Raw genomic sequence first — 16,251 nt, 5'->3', positions numbered from 1 at the left:
GTATCCCTGGGTTGATTGATCTGTACGGTCCAGTTCAAATAAATAAACACATGAAAATAAAATAAATGAAACATAAACAAGAAAAAAAATAAATGCGATACTGATGATAAAACCAAGGTAAAAATACAATCAGGTGATCTGAATTGAAAAATTAGTATAATAAATTGACATACTTACAACCGTAAGACAATAAAAGCTAAACAGGATATCCGGTTGTACCGGAAAACCGGCTTGTATCGATTCTAGAGAAGTGGCCGTCCTCGTTCTTACAATACATTAGCAACACATCTTGACGTATAGCAAGTAATGTGTTTCGAGGGCAGAATTTTTCTGCCGCGATTTGTCACTGCATTGTTTTTGTCCTGCAAGATAATAGGAATTGGAAAGTTGCGTTTTTAGATACTCTCTCATCTTTATTACGTCTTAGTGTTAGTTTTGTTGTTAGCTAACAAGCTAGCTAACTACCTGCCAGCCCGCTGGTGCGTTAGCTGCCAAGCCTTAAGGCCGAGCCACCCGTCATCCAACACTGTTTGATAAAGTATCTTAATGGGGACACAATAGGACCTCATACCTGGAGAAAAAACGACTGTTGATTCAATAGAAGTGAATCATTCGGGTCACCCCGCGCCTGTCACATGCCCGAACAAGGACCCGGGATGAATGGGTTTTCTTTCGGCGAACTATGCTGGCTGTTCTGCTGTCCGCCCTGCCCCAGTCGGATCGCGGCCAAGCTAGCTTTCCTCCCGCCGGAGCCCACGTACTCGATGCACAGCGATGCGAATGGGGTAACTAGCTTACATTTAACTGAACGGGCAGACTGGCAGTATTCTCAACGCGAGCTCGATGCGGTGGAAGTGTTTAGCACCAGAAGCAGTCGAGGTAATCGGGTCGGCTGTATGTTTGTGCGTTGCGCTCCGAACAGTCGGTACACGCTGTTGTTTTCCCACGGCAACGCGGTGGACTTGGGGCAGATGTGCAGTTTTTACATCGGCCTCGGCTCCAGGATCAACTGCAACGTGTTCTCCTACGATTACTCGGGCTACGGGGTCAGCACTGGCAAGCCCTCCGAGAAGAACCTGTATGCGGACATCGAGGCTGCCTGGCAGGTCCTGAGGAACAAGTGAGTATTTGGGAATTAGCTTTTTTTCCTTAACTTTATTCGTTGTTGGGGGTCATCCACATACATTGACACCTGTGGTCTCCACCAGGGATGGGAACGATTTGACAGACGGGCTGGGCCAGTATCGGATGGAGTGTTTATGTGAACCAATATAAATGACAAATCAATGCCAATAACTAAAAAGGAAAGAAAAAATTTAAAGGCAAAAGTGTTGGTCTCTTTTTTTGGCAGTGAATCTAAGTGGCGTCTGCTTGGTTGTGGTAATTCTCAGGATGTATCTGCGGTGTTCATCCAATAACTGGGACCTGTGGCGTGATTTGTTGATGTTCATCACGCTGAACGCCTGCTCACGCACACACACACACACACGCGCGCACATGTACACTTCTGTGCCGTCCTCCTGATGTTTGGAAACTTTGCTTCGCTTAGTAAATCATAAAATTTATCCAGTTTATGGGATTTGAATTTCTCCTTTTAAGATGCAGTTACATTGAAAATCAATGAGTTCCAATTTCAACTCCTGCAGTGCCGTTTCATAGTCTTGTGACGGGGGACATGACACCAGCTCGAGTGACAAGTCCATTTTGTAAAAATCAGACAGCAGAATTCTTCGTGCAGGTCATCCAGTGATTTTCTGTATTCCTTCACATGTTGAATAAATACATTTCATTGTTGTTAATGTGGGGCAATGAGCAAATTATTTATTAGAAATTTGTCTTGAGATTAAAGTCAACTTGGCTTTGAAGCCTCCCACATTTGTGTACATTTAATGTGCAGCTCATTCATGTGTATCAGTATGTCCACAGCAAAATCACAAAGTCGATCTGTGTCGCTCAGCTATGGAAAATCATCAGTTTTCCTAATTTACTAAAAAAATTAGCTAATCTCCCCTTTTGAGCTCCAACACTCATCCACATACTTTCCCAAAACTTAACCAGTGGACATGAGTGATACAGCAAGTCCTGGTGATCAGCGTCAGTTTCCTCAAGGTACCTAATAAATTGACGATGCTGAAGTCCCCCCGCTCGTATACAGTCAACACGTTTTCCGACTGACTTCACTACATAATCAATCTGCTATACAGAATCACACAGGGCTTCCTGATGGATTATGCAGTGTAGGCTCAGTGGTTTTTCCAGTTAAGCTTGGCGATCCATCCGTGGAGACATTGGCAAGTTTACACCAAGGCAGCTTCAGCCTCTCGATGACACCAGACACCGTGTCATACAAGTCCTCTCCTCGTGTTGTCCCCTTTAGAGATTCCTTGGTCAAAAATTCCTCCGTTATCTCAAAATCTTCATTAATACCTCTGATAGGGTTGTCACGATACCCACATTCTAACTTTGATTCGATACCTGCAATCAATATGACGATATTCTATACATACGATACAATACCACAAATACTGGTGTATTTGTCTATAATAGTAATAAATGGAACATCTGTATGATTTCCTTTTTAACAGCTTATTCCTGCCCAGCTTTTTTTAATCCTTACCAAATGTCGTTAATATTAGTATTGACCTACAGCAAGATATTAATGAAAACTACATGCAAAAAAAAAAAAAAAACCGTATAGTTTTGAACGTACGGGTACTGCGGTACCTTTTTAGTGTCGGTACACCATGCAACCCTAACCTCTGATAAAAATCAAGAGCTGAGTGGTGTCTTTTACGTTGTTCCCTTTCTCCAGTGTGAACGAATATAACCTAAATGACTCTGCTTTCTTGTTCAACTCGCTGGCAAAGTCTTCGTTAATTAGTTCTTCACGCTGAGTCACTGTCCTGCGTTATAAATAAATTTTTCTAATTAGTTTTTGCTCTCTGAACAAAGGAGACGTGTCTCTACGATGGATTCTTTCAAAAAATTCCCTTGGCTTGTTGGCCTTGCTAATTTCAATGCGAGCAAATAACTTTGCTTGGTGCTTGAAAAGAATAGTCTGAGACAAATATTTAGCTGAGTCTTTAAATTGGCTGCCTTCCTCTGAGCAGTGGCCGCCCTGTTCTGGCATTGCCTGTTGGCTAGCATAGTTAGCATGATTGACGTAAAAGTGGCGGCTGATGTTCTATTCCTTAAATACCGCAACGGTTTCTTGGCAAATAAGTCATACAGCCTTTGATTGTACTTCGGTGAAAAAAGCATTCCACTCTTCATTAAACACTCCACACCCACTGTCAACTTCTCTTTTCTTTGGTCCGGCTGGCAGGCAGGAGCCTATATGTCATATGAGCGCGCAGTGTGGTGCAGTCCCGTGGGTCTGATGTGTGTTCGTTAATGCCGAGGAAAAATACTCTGAATCCAGCTGTCAGTTAATGTTACGACTCTAAAACTCTTGTTGTACGAACCCTGTCTCCGGCGACAGAAAGTGACATGCCGAAATCAAATTACTGTAACTCTTCGAAAGTTAGCGCTTTACAATGTAATTCCAAAGGATTCTGAACGCTAGGAAGCGTAGCTTTCCAGTGTTGTGCGGTACATGGCGGTAATCGTACAACAAGGCAAGCTTGAATGTGTTTATATAACTCTACGCTTCCTTCTGTGCACATGACATCTCTTGCTTCTGTCCACCCTGGAAAGGGATCCGCCTCTGTTGCTCTCCTGAAGGTTTCTTCCCTTTTTTCCACGTGAAAGTCTTTTTATTTTTGTATTTCTTGGGAGTTTTCCCTGATCCGATGTGAGGTCCTGGGACAGGGCTGTCCGATGTGTACAGATTGTAAAGCCCTCTGAGGCTAATTTGTAATTTGTTTATTTGGCTATATAAAATAAACTGAATTGAGTTGAGCTTGTCTGTGAGGGAAGGGGTGGAAGTGAGCAGCGCAGAGAGCAGCAGGCTGGAATTGAGCGTGATACGCCAGCAAAAAGGAGAAGTTACAGCGGTCTTTACTATCATTTATAATAATTCATAATATTCGGCGGGCCGGATTAAAAAGACCAACGGGCCGTAGTTTACCCACCCTTACTCTAGACTAGGGCTGCAACTCACGATTATTCTGATAATCGATTAATCTGTTTATTTTTTCGATTAATCCGATAAAAAAAAAAAAACTAATTTTCAACCCTTTATTCAAAACTGGGTTCGTACGGTCATGGAAAACCTGGAAAAGTCATAGTTTTTAAATGGCTATTTCTAGGCTTAGAAAAGTAATAAAAATAAATAAAATCCTACATTTTTTGGAAAAGTAATGCACATTTTTTATATTCAAATGTTAATTTAAACGGAATATATACGGCATGCTTTGGAATTCTCATTGCTAGTTTAAATACAACATCTTCTCACTTGTTCATGTATACATCGAGTTTTCACAAAATGTTTAATCATGGACATTTGGTTTAAAGTCATGGAGATCCACTGGTCAGCATGTGGATGAACCCGTCACAAACAGACTGACAGCGCTTTACTCTCCTGAGTTTACTCAGCTGACTGTTTGTGGGCTAAACGCGTCATACGTGTCGGTGAAGGGGCGGGGCTTATCTCCGTTGCCTTTCTCCGTGGAAAAATATTGTCCGCCATCCGCCACAGAAAAATAACCACTTTTTCTACGTTATACATTTTGTGGAAATCTAGCGTCCTGGTGACATCACCCGGAGGCGCACACAGCTCCGTGAATGTCTCCGACGACGGGAATGACTTCCGCATCCAGCGCCACGAGAGCAGCAGCCAATTAGATTCACTAACGGAGGAGCAGCTCAGCGCTGAGTGGCTCTCACAACACAGCGTTCTGTCTGTCCTCTCCCTCCGCTCTTGTTTCTCCTGCGCCGCTCTGCGCTCAACTCAACTTTTTTTTTTTTATCCTCCGCGACTTATTGAGTGCCGTAATAATCGCGCGACACAACGAATCGATAATGAAATTCGATGCCAACTATTTTAATAATCGATTTTTATCGATTCGTTGTTGCAGCCCTCCTCTAGACCCGACTGCTAATGAGAGTTATTATGTTTCAGCTCATATATTAGACTGTATATCTTGCTGCTGCCAATAACTGGTCTCTTAATTTATATCAGTTTTTTCTCCAACACTCAATTATCCACTAGTGTTGGTCAGAGGTAGTTTAGATTTAAAAAATGTATATTATTTGCTGCACTTTTATGGACTTCTCCTCTAATTGGCTGAAATACGAAGTTCATTCTTGACATGGTCTAAATCAGTTTACATTTTGTGGAAGCTCTACAATACACTGCTGACTAGCACAGAGTGGCTTCCTAATTCGTGATCCTGCATTACCCAGAACACTGCTCACTTCTCAACCCGGCTGCTATTAGGCGGCCGTGACAACAGTCTTCGTTTTAAGAGCAGCAGCAGTGCCTGAGAGAAAAAGGGGAAACTGAGTCCCCAGTTCACCCGTCCTGGAGAGTTTGAAGCCCTGGCGTTGCGTGCATTGTGGACAAATGCAGCCACTTTCCCAGTAAGTAGTAGTAATGTTACAGCTGTCAACGTAGCAGTGTGTGTAGTCTAGTTGTTGGTGAATAAAAAAGCTACATTGGGGGGCATCCTGGACACAATATTCCTGTTAAGCGTGTGAGATAATAAATGCCAACAGTTGTATGCCAAAGTGTTGTCTAGTCAACTCTTACTGTGAATACTGAAGTAGAAGAAAAGGATCTCTAAAATGAAAGTCAAGCAAAAGTGTATTTTTGTGTATTTTGTACGATATTTAGAGTGGGGTAAAAGGACACTCCAAGACATTTGAGCCACCAGATTTTATGTCAAAGTCTCAGACCTTACATTATCGTCTATGGGCTATGGCATGTTAACAATCGTTAAAAGGGAAAGGCCAAGTGAGGAAATGTCAAAGCTTTATACTTTTCACTGCAGAAACCTTTTTCCAACAATCAGCAGCAGTGGGCTGCTTGATTGCACTAAGCAGCTGCACTCTGAAAACCCAACGAATTGATGTCGTCAAATGCGGCTGGGTACTTGATAACCCAGAACCTAGGGGTAGGAATCTCTCGGCACCTTTCGATTCGAAATGAGATTTATAAAACTGGATTTATTTTGTTGCTTCACCATTTATGTCTTCATGTTTTGTTGATGTTTATCTGCTATTTTTAAAACATTGCATATTTGTAATGATTCATAATAAAAATGCAGATGAATTCACTTCCATTATCTTTTAATTAAATATTAGTAACAAATAGAAAAGATGTTGAAGCTTACATTTCCAGCAGAGAACCAACAGGAAACTAAATAAAATTCCAAGTCATGTGACGTGACATAAGCTGTTCTTATTCACAAATATATGATATAGACTCCTCTTCAAACAAATCCTCCTGTTATAGGCAAATTAACATTTAGCTTTCATAATATAATGCTTTCTGAAACATATGGAACAATATGATGTAGTGTGTTACGGCCATCATACCAACTTTCCTCAGTGACTTTTGCTTTGGTTTTGTTGTAGAGACTCACTGTCCATAGAAACGTGGAAATGAATGTTGTATCTCGGTTACAACGTGTGCAACATTGCAAATCTTTGTCAAAAAAAGTTGAAATCTACTTTGTGATTCACTTTACCCTCTCTGAATTTAGCGGAAGAAGTGAATGCTTTCATACGTTAGCTTTTAAGCCAGGGTGTGCCCTGATTGTATCCGCATTCGACTGTTGAAGCTCAGCCACCTTACCAAAACTCTGCTAGTATTTAGCCGAGTTTGGAACATGCACGAGAAGCATGTGTACTACGTCTGTTGCGTTCAGGGGCAATGGTAAGGAACGGACAGACCGGTATTATAGAACTGTTACACACACTCATAATGATTTTTATATTTCGATTGTGTTTTCAGCATTGTTCGAGAGAATCACGATGCAACTACGGAATTTTTTCCCCTGAACATTACCAAATCGCATTGAAACATTTCCAGTGAAACGATACCTTCAATGAATCCGTTTTGTGCCCAGATCTACACATCTATTTGAGTGGAAGAATTTTGGATGAAACACTGAGCGTATTTTTAAAGTTCTAGTGTCGCTATATCTGCTGTTGCATATCTCCTCCCATTTTGTGCCGGAAGAAAAAATATGAAAAAATATGAATAAAAATCATTAAACTTCAACCAGGGTTGCCCACATGTTGCAATACCCCTGTATAAAGGATCACACATGACCCATGATAGCTACTGTTTGGTATTGGTTACAGTACTGATAATGTTGCACAGTATGGGCGCGATCACACCAGTCGAGACTTTTAAAAGCGCAGCCGCACCAAAAATGCCTTGGCAAAAACGTGCCGGGCAAAACAACGTTCACGATATTTAAAAAAGAAGGGAAAGAGTACGGCGAATACCACAATCTATTCCGTGAATTGTGTCTCGATGTCGAGCGCTTTCAGTTGCACTTCCGACCGAGCAGGAGTCAGTTGGAGTAGTGTTTCGATTTAGAATTTCGTAATTAAATACCAGTGTCTCGTCGGGAAAACAGGAAGGAAAGCCCGCCTCTTGCTTGATCCGATTGGCTGCCTTGGCCGAGTGTGACATTGATAAATAATTCATTTTTTTAAAGAAAGACGCTCAAAATATAAGCCGGCACACTTTTCTAAATTGTTCATGTTTATACCGAGATTTCAGTTTGGTCATGGAAATTTGATTTAAAGTCCTGGAAATCCATTGGTCAAAATTCGTAAGAACCCTGTTTTAAGCGCGTCTGAAAAACGCTAGAATAACACGCCGCGTGGCATTTAAAAGGCGCATCTGAAAGGTGCGCCGTACCATAGGGAATCAATGGTTTTGCTGGCGACGCATTTTTGAGTGTCGCGTCTGGTGTGATCGAGCCCTATCTATACTAAAAAAAGTACCTGTATGTTAAAAACGATACAATTTAGCATATTTTTTTAACCTATACTTAAAGTAGCACACTCACTGTTCTGCTCGTCATAGTGCCTGCACGCATTGACTGCAAGGGGGCGGGGCTTCCCAGTGCTCACACACGCAACAGGCAGTGCTCAGTCATCACTGGGGAGACGTGGCATCAAGTGCAGGAGACAGAAAAGAAGATGCCGGAAGTTAAATGTGGAAGTACTTTGGCTACATTGCAGACAATGAAGGAAAGCCCACTGACATACTGACAGTGAAGGAAAGCCCACTGACATGCAGACAGTGAAGGAAAGCCCACTGACATACAGACAGTGAAGGAAAGCCCACTGACATACAGACAATGAAGGAAAGCCCACTGACATACAGACAGTGAAGGAAAGCCCACTGACATACAGACAATGAAGGAAAGCCCACTGACATACAGACAGTGAAGGAAAGCCCACTGACATACAGACAATGAAGGAAAGCCCACTGACATACAGACAGTGAAGGAAAGCCCACTGACATACAGAGAGCCGTCTGCTAAACTTGTTTCAAAGCCACACAGACCAAGGGGGTTTCACCTCAAACACACAACTGTACAATTATGTAACTACAATTGCTCATACTTCTGAAAGGAACTATGTATCTGTTCAGAAACGACAAAAGGTCTACATAGCCGTGTATAATCAATGCTATGTGGGCACTATGTAGTTTTCATTAATATCTTGCTGTATGTTAATAATGCATTTTTTTACAAAGTGTTCCAAAAGCTGGGCAGGAACAAGCTGGTAAAAAAAGGAACCAAAGAGATGTTTAATGTATTACGATTATAGATAATATACCAGTATTGTATTTGTGGTGTCATATCTGGTTGAAAACCTTTCATTTTTTTCAAATGTATTTGGTTGAGATCTGAAGGTGTTATTGTCCTATTGTTTCACCTTGCTATCGCATGTAGTTTAAAGGCTGATCATTACTTCATCTAAAATAAAGTCGACCTATTGAGTTCTCAATTTGAACATGCCTCAGATTAATGTCCCATTTGACAGAGTCTCAAGGCTACTGAAAGAAAAACAAATGAATCTCTTCTTACCGAGCATTGCATTAACATTTCATTGTTCCATGACCCTTTGGAGAGCAACCTGCCCAAGCATAAAACAGAGTTAATCATTAGGCTGTCCCTAGGGGATCTCTGCACCTGAGGAGGACAAGGTTTATGTTTATTCAATAACTTTCGAATTACATATTGTGGAAAATAATTAAGCCAATGCCCTTAAACAGCAATTTCATTTCACAGTGGCAGACCTTTTACTTAGCCTTTAAGGCTTTGCTGAATTTTAATGCTGCCAGATAAACTCAAGATAAAGATTTGTATGCACAACGATTAGTTGGCGTGACATTTTGTTTATTGCTTAATGAGTTTATTGTACTTGTTGTTCTTGTTTGAAATTACATCTCCCCAATCTGGCTTTAAAGAATCACTTCCTGATGGTGTTGTGCCCCAAACCCCTAACGGATTAAACTGTCGCAGCTTGAGAAAATCAATGGGTCGGAATGAAATGGTGGTGTTTTCGTGGGAGCTTGTCTTAAAAGAAGAAAGTGGAGTAATCTGTTACCCCATCACCATTTGGGCGGATAAAGATTGTCTGGCTGAGTTAGAGATTCCAATATTACCGATTCATATGAATGAGCATGATTTTGTTTCATTAGTGTTCCCCAGGCGTCATCAAGTTGTTGTGGATGTGGGCTTTGTGGGTGGCTGGAATGGCTAAGCGTCCTCTGCTTTTAAAAAATGAAGCATGGAAATCTCTTCCCGCAGAGCTTCATTCTATTCCCGCCGGGCATCGCTCTGTCTGATGTGGCTAGTGTTGGCACAACAGGCGGTGTGGCCCTGCATTAATGTCGTGTGATTTCCCAAATGGCCAAAGCAAAGATTCCAAATATGCTAACTGGATGCTTTATGAGTTTAATTTCTTTGCCTGCATTTCTCATTTTTACAAAGACATTTAAGTTGTCCTATTGATAAATATGGTACATCCCTTTGCTGTTTGCTTTAGGACCGGTGGATCAAGTGACCCTTCCCTCATTAGGTACATGCTTTGCAGTATCAGTCAATGTTTAATGAACACAACAATTGTAAACGTATGATCATTTTCATAGACTATAAATCTATATATAGATTTGGAAGAAGAACTTGGTGTAAAATGTAGTTTCCTTTATCTTAATCATTGAATACATGTTAGTGAGCTGGGTCTTGACGGTGAATGTAGAATGTTGTACAGAAGAGGGGCTACAAGAATGTATAAAATTGGAGTAAAAATAAGTCATTTTTTTGATAGTTTTTCTGCCAATCAAAGAAAGTTGTAGAATGTTGCAGTGTCTGCATAATGCGGCTGACTGTGGCTCAGTGGTCAGCAGAGTCGTCCTTCAATTAGTGGTTCAATCCCCGGCTCTGCTAGCCCATCTAGATGCGTCCTTGAGCAAGGCACTTGACCCTAACACTGCTGCCGTAGCTGTGCCTATGGAATGGGGGAACGATGTAGTGTTAAAGCATTTTGATTGGCCTGAAGACTACAAAGGCGCTATAAAAGTACAGATATAGTTACCATTTACGTCTTTTTTTTTGAAGTAATCATTTTAATGGAAAAAGCTTATAATTGTATTTTTAAGCGTGGTAGTTTCAAATCAATTTAACTGGGCTGCACATCTCAGAATGTGTTTTTTTCCATTTTTTTCATTCTGTCGCCTCTGGCAATCCACCTGAATGCCTCCTCTATTTGTTTGTGCGTCCCCACCAACAACGCCTGTTTCTCACTTTAATCAAAGGTAGTTTGTAATGCTGGTATCCTTCTTTATATGCAACGCCCTACATGGCTCCACCGAGGTAGCATGATCCAGGCTGCATAACGCAGCTCCGTATGTCTGCTGAAGGAATTTTCACCTAAAAAAACTTATATCCTCATAGAAAAGGCTCTTGATTTAAGTCTGATAAAGATCCTACCCGGGCAATCAAAGATCTGAAGCACCCGTTTGTTTTTGTGAGATGTTATGTCTGTATGAAGATTGGGCTCAAAGAATGAAAATCATACACAGGAAGACGGAACATTTCTGTCTTAACAGTCTGTTTTGGGGATTGTGCCATGTGATCCGCTGCCTTGATCACATGCCACCTCTTAGGTTTTCCAAAGCACTTCCTAGACATGCTCCCAGTTACCAACCCTTACTTGGTTTTTACAAAGGGTGACATGTACACAGCATTTTGAATCTGAGAAACCATCATGCTAATATTTTGAATTTGGAAACTGTTCTACCGTGGCTTTGACTACACGGTTTCAGTGCAGTCGGAATGTTTTCATGGAATATCTACAAAGTAGCTTGAGCAGGCCATTTTAGTCTGGCCTGAGTTTGCGTGGGAAACATTTATTGTCCTTTTATTATTATTGCCGCAAGCACTTTCCCCCGCAGCTATGTTGGCCAGTCCAAATATTTTGTTTTAGCAGCTGCTATCCAAGGCTACAGGCACTTCTTCTCCACCATCATTTCAATTTCCCGTAGACAGTGTAAATATTATCCTTTTACCTTGTTATTGTCATCCACTGGTCAACGGTACAATTCAAATGATTAGGCAAACGCCCGGCACTTCCCGTGTCTCCCATGAGACCTCATTCTGGAAAACAAGAATTGTACAGTCGTCAATGCAAAACATTATTTTATCCTGTTTGTATGATAAATTGAAATTGTCAGATAATTCTAAAGACATTTTACAAGTCAAAGGGTATTGCCAAGTATTCCATGCAGATACATGGCTGACAACCTAGCAGCTAACCAACTGTCACCAGAAATTGGGCAAGTGGCTGCATGTGTCTACGACAATGCACGCGACGTCTTGGGCGGAAGAGTTTGAGCGGGTTGTCTACCGATCTGAAGGTCTGCGGTACACATGTACCGTTTGTGAAGCCCTCTGAGGAAAATGTGTGATTCTGGGCGATACAAAATAAAGTTAATGGAATAATATTAGCACGATACATCTAGAACAATGCAAGCAAAGCCGTTTGTCTTTCCCGGCATCAATCCCTTGTCCTACGGTGACCATACCATATCTTTGGCTAACTTCAGTAACGACCTCTCTGTTCTGGCTGTGCCGATGAGAGCGTGTCAGTTCTGGTAGGGAATGTATCCAGCTCCTGTTATTTGTGGTGAGGATTTTCCTGGCTTTGATAACTTCCATCTAATTGAAATGTTTGACGATATTGCATGTACTTGGAATTTATGTAATTGATCTTTGAATCACAACACATTTCCACACATAATTATGTCCAACACTGGGCTTTATGGGTTCTTATTATATTTCATAATTTTCTCACCATTACTGCTTTTCTTTGAGTCTAATTCCTCTTTTTTTTGTTTGGCATGGTTACTGACACCACAGATGTGTGAAGCATCATAATATTGATCATACTAATCTATGTTAAATGAGTTTGAAACTCATTTTTAATTAGATTTGAGCCGGTTAGTTATTGCAGTCTAATCATAGCCTTCTGTCAAGAGACGACTGCTCAGGTTGGTTGCTGCTTATCAGAGCTTGTGCTTCTCTTGGCTGTCGGAAGATGAGTCACACGTAAGCTGTTATCTGAAGAGCTTTTATGATGGCAACGCTTCATAGCGCACATTACAACCCATCACTTCTTGGCCAACCCCTTTGTCGTGGTTGTCTGTTAAAGCAAGAGTCTCATCCTTCTGTGGGACCGCTGTGGCCGGCGGCTGCTGGACATTTCTGCTCAGTCTCTCCTCTGCCTGCCCAGCACTGTCGGGAATGTTTGATACGGCTTCCTCCCCAAATTGGGAGTGCTGGCGGGGGAACATGCCGTCCGGTTCCTCCCCTCTCTCCCTGACTGGCCTGTTTTCTGTCACCACTGCCTTCCACCCTGCCCTACTTTGGAAGAGAAGACATGTCACTGGCCAGTTCACATAATCAGATGTTTCTTTAGCATCAACCACCCAGTGCATACCTGATGCCCGGCTTCCCCCGGGGCCCTGGAATGTTTTTACAAGCGCCCCCAGATGTCGGCCAGTGATTCTGTTCAGTTGAGTTTTTTGTTTCTAAATGTTGCCGCTGAACCGCTCAGTCGCGTCACCTGAAAGAGTACGGCCTCCCAAATAGTTTCCTCACACAGTGCACCCAGTCTACCCAATGTTACCACAAGCTGTGAGCATCTTATAATAAAAAATGTACTACTAATCACAAGATTTGTTTTAAAGAATGAATATGCAATCTTTTTATATCTTATATCGTTTGAATTGTAACATTTGAATCAGAATCAGCTTAATTGGCCATGTATATGTGCATATACATGGAATTTGACTTTTACTTGCACTCTTGTCATACATACATGTAATTTATACATTTACAAATAACAGGATAAATATACAAAAAGAAGTTGGAGACAACAGAATAGCAACACAAATATGTATATAATATAAAGGAACAGTGAATGTGGATGTTGGTGCAGAAGAAAGTGGTGATGGTGCAGTTCTGTGAACGTGTATGATTAACTGTTCATCAGAGTGACGGCCAGTGGGCAGAAGCTGTTCCTGTGTCTGGTGGTTTTTGGCATACCGTGCTCTGTAGCGCCAGCCAGAGGGGAGGAGTTGGAACCGCTTGTGTCCGGGATGTGAAGGATCTGCAGTGATGTTTCCAGCCCGCTTTCTGACTGGAGGTGTACAAGTCCAGGATGGAGGGCAGGCTGGAGCCAATAGTTCTCGCTGCAGACCTGACCACCCGTTGGAGTCCGTCTCTGTCTTGCTTGGTGGCCGATCCAAAACACACAGTGATGGCGGGACAGAGCACAGACTGGATGATGGCGGAGTAGAACAAGATCAGCAGGTTGTACTTCCTGAGCTGGCGCAGGAAGTACAACCTCTACTTGGCCTTTTTCCTGATGATGTTGGCGGCCCACTTCAGGTCCTGAGAGATTGTGGTTCCCAGAAACCTGAAGGTCTCCACCGCAGAGACGAGTCTTGGGCTTGTTCAGCTCCAGGCTGTTGTAACCACACCAGAGGACCAGCTGTTCATCCTCCCGTCTGCAGACTCGTCACCGTTCTCGATGAGGCCGATGACCGCTGTGTCATCCAGCGAACCTCAGGAGGAAACAGACGGGTACCCTGAGGTGTAGAGGGAGAAGAGCAGTGGGGAGAGCACACATCCCTGGGGGCCGCCAGTGCTGATGATCCGGATGCTTGATTTTTTTTCTTCTTCCCAGCCTCACCTGCTGCTTCCTTTCCATCAGGAAGTTAGTGCTCCACTGACGGGTGGAGTCTGCACCAGAGCTGGGAGAGTTTGTGTTGTAGAACCTCCGGGATGATGGTGTTGAACGCTGAGCTGAAGTCATGCAGTGGGACAGTGGCAATACATCGTCTCGAGTCTTGTAGACAAGCTGCTATAATCGAACGACAAAGGGAACTATATCTGCCAATATTGACCAGCAATTAATTTCGACATTTACCCAAAATATTAGTGATTTTATTAGTTTTTATAAATGCTCATCAGTCGTGCTGTTGTCTTTGACAACATAATCTGAACTCTTTGTTTTTCTGGACCTTTTGACGAACTCACTGTCTTCATGAGGAGCGTATCTGTTATGTTCTCGCTGAAGAGTTAATTTGAGCATATTAACTATCGGGTCATATCGGTCTAAATATTTATGAATGCATATAGAAGACAAACTGTATTTGGTGATATACATTTAAATTATCCTCTCACGCTTTCAATGCACACAAATAGTTACCATGATAATGATAGTAACCACAATTCCCTTATAAAAACAAGATTCACAAATTTTTCAGATGCACTCACATATTCTTTTATCATTATTTTTTTAAGGAATCATAAAATGCAAAATTGGGATGTTGTATAATTTCTACACAAACTGCTGAACCTGCATTCACAGACTGCTCGTCATGGGTTAACATCGCTGCATTTGTGTGCGTTCTCTTTAGCGTAAATGTGTTTGGCTAAACAATCCGAAATATGTGACCGACTGGCCGTTCACTGGTCATGACCAAATTTAGGTGAGAACCGGTATCAACCGGTGCATCTCTGCTAAAGACTCAACGTACACCTAGAACACGGTGCTGTTTTATTGTACAGAAAACATTGTGTTGCTATGTAAAAAAAAAAAAAGAAGAAAAATGAAATGAATTCCTGACAATCTGGCTTGTCTGTGTTGTACAGGTACGGTGTAACACCGGAGAACATCATCCTGTACGGTCAGAGCATCGGCACGGTGCCGACCATCGACCTGGCTGCTCGCTATGAATGTGCCGCTGTCATCCTCCACTCACCGCTCATGTCGGGGCTTCGGGTGGCCTTCCCTGACACACGGAAGACTTACTGCTTTGATGCCTTCCCCAGGTGAGGCTCACCATAACAACGGTTATCCGGGGAAACTAGCAACCGTAATGTAAAAAAAACAACGTTTCCACTGTTGGAAATCAGACTCGTGCCACTTCGCGATGTCGGTATGCAGTCTTATTCTCGAGCAATGTTAATTTTGGCACCTGGTTTTGATTAAACTTTGGTCTTTAAAAGTGTTTTTGTTCTATTTGTAATTAGTTTAACCCTGGTTTCCATCATGTATTTTAGAATTTGTCGGCTAAAAATGTTGAGGCCACAGCCGTCGCCATCTGTTTTGTAGAGTTGCCATAGTTACTGGAGTCATTCTGATGCTGAAGCAGCAGATTGCAGAAGTCCTCAAACCTTCACTCTCGCCCCCCTGATGTGCTTCTTGTCTCGTCCTGTTTTCAAACTCTCTTGGAGCTGACTAATCAACATTCTCCTTATTGCAACTGTGCAGAGAATACATGCATGTGCTTGCCGCACAATGATTTGAAATATTTTGATAGTTTATTCGGTTTCTTCCATAACCACGCATGTCCAGCACACCGTGCACAGTTTTATCCTAACTTGTTTTCAGAACTGTTACTATATTCATATACATCCTTTAACGTCAGTGTGACGGTGATAACAGAAATACGTTTGTGATCTGTTAAGTTAAATAACTGTACTTTATTCAAACTGCAGGCTGGGGATTTATTTTTTCAACGGTTGACTGAAAAAGGCACCATCTTTTAAGTTATGGAATTTACAGCACTCCCACTAAAACGTAATGGCTTTAATATACAGATTCAATCAAATCCATCTTTCCCTCTGCAGATGGTCCATCTCAGCAGGTAGTGTTCCGTGTCTGCATATTGAGTGATTTCAAATTAGAATATCTGCAATGATTGATAATTGATGACATCAGTAAAAAGATCACTTAAATTATTAGGTTTTTTTTTAAAAAGAA

At 41.9% G+C, this 16,251-nt stretch overlaps 1 protein-coding gene across 1 annotated transcript in view; it reads left to right on the top strand.

Annotated features, from left to right (window-relative positions):
- Positions 1-265: 265 nt before the first annotated feature.
- Positions 266-16,251, top strand: part of abhd17c (abhydrolase domain containing 17C, depalmitoylase) — a 29,813-nt gene continuing 13,827 nt past the window's right edge. Inside the window, exons 1-2 of the mRNA XM_056412848.1 lie at positions 266-1,120; positions 15,138-15,317. Coding sequence (XP_056268823.1) covers positions 636-1,120; positions 15,138-15,317 — 665 coding nt within the window. The 5' untranslated portion in view covers positions 266-635. The remainder of the gene's footprint in view (positions 1,121-15,137; positions 15,318-16,251) is intronic.

The sequence above is a fragment of the Pseudoliparis swirei genome, chromosome 4, assembly GCF_029220125.1.
Source record: "Pseudoliparis swirei isolate HS2019 ecotype Mariana Trench chromosome 4, NWPU_hadal_v1, whole genome shotgun sequence".
Taxonomy (NCBI): Eukaryota; Metazoa; Chordata; class Actinopteri; order Perciformes; family Liparidae; genus Pseudoliparis; species Pseudoliparis swirei.
The sequence above is the reverse complement of the archived record's forward strand: the minus strand, read 5'-3'. Positions and strand labels throughout refer to the sequence as shown.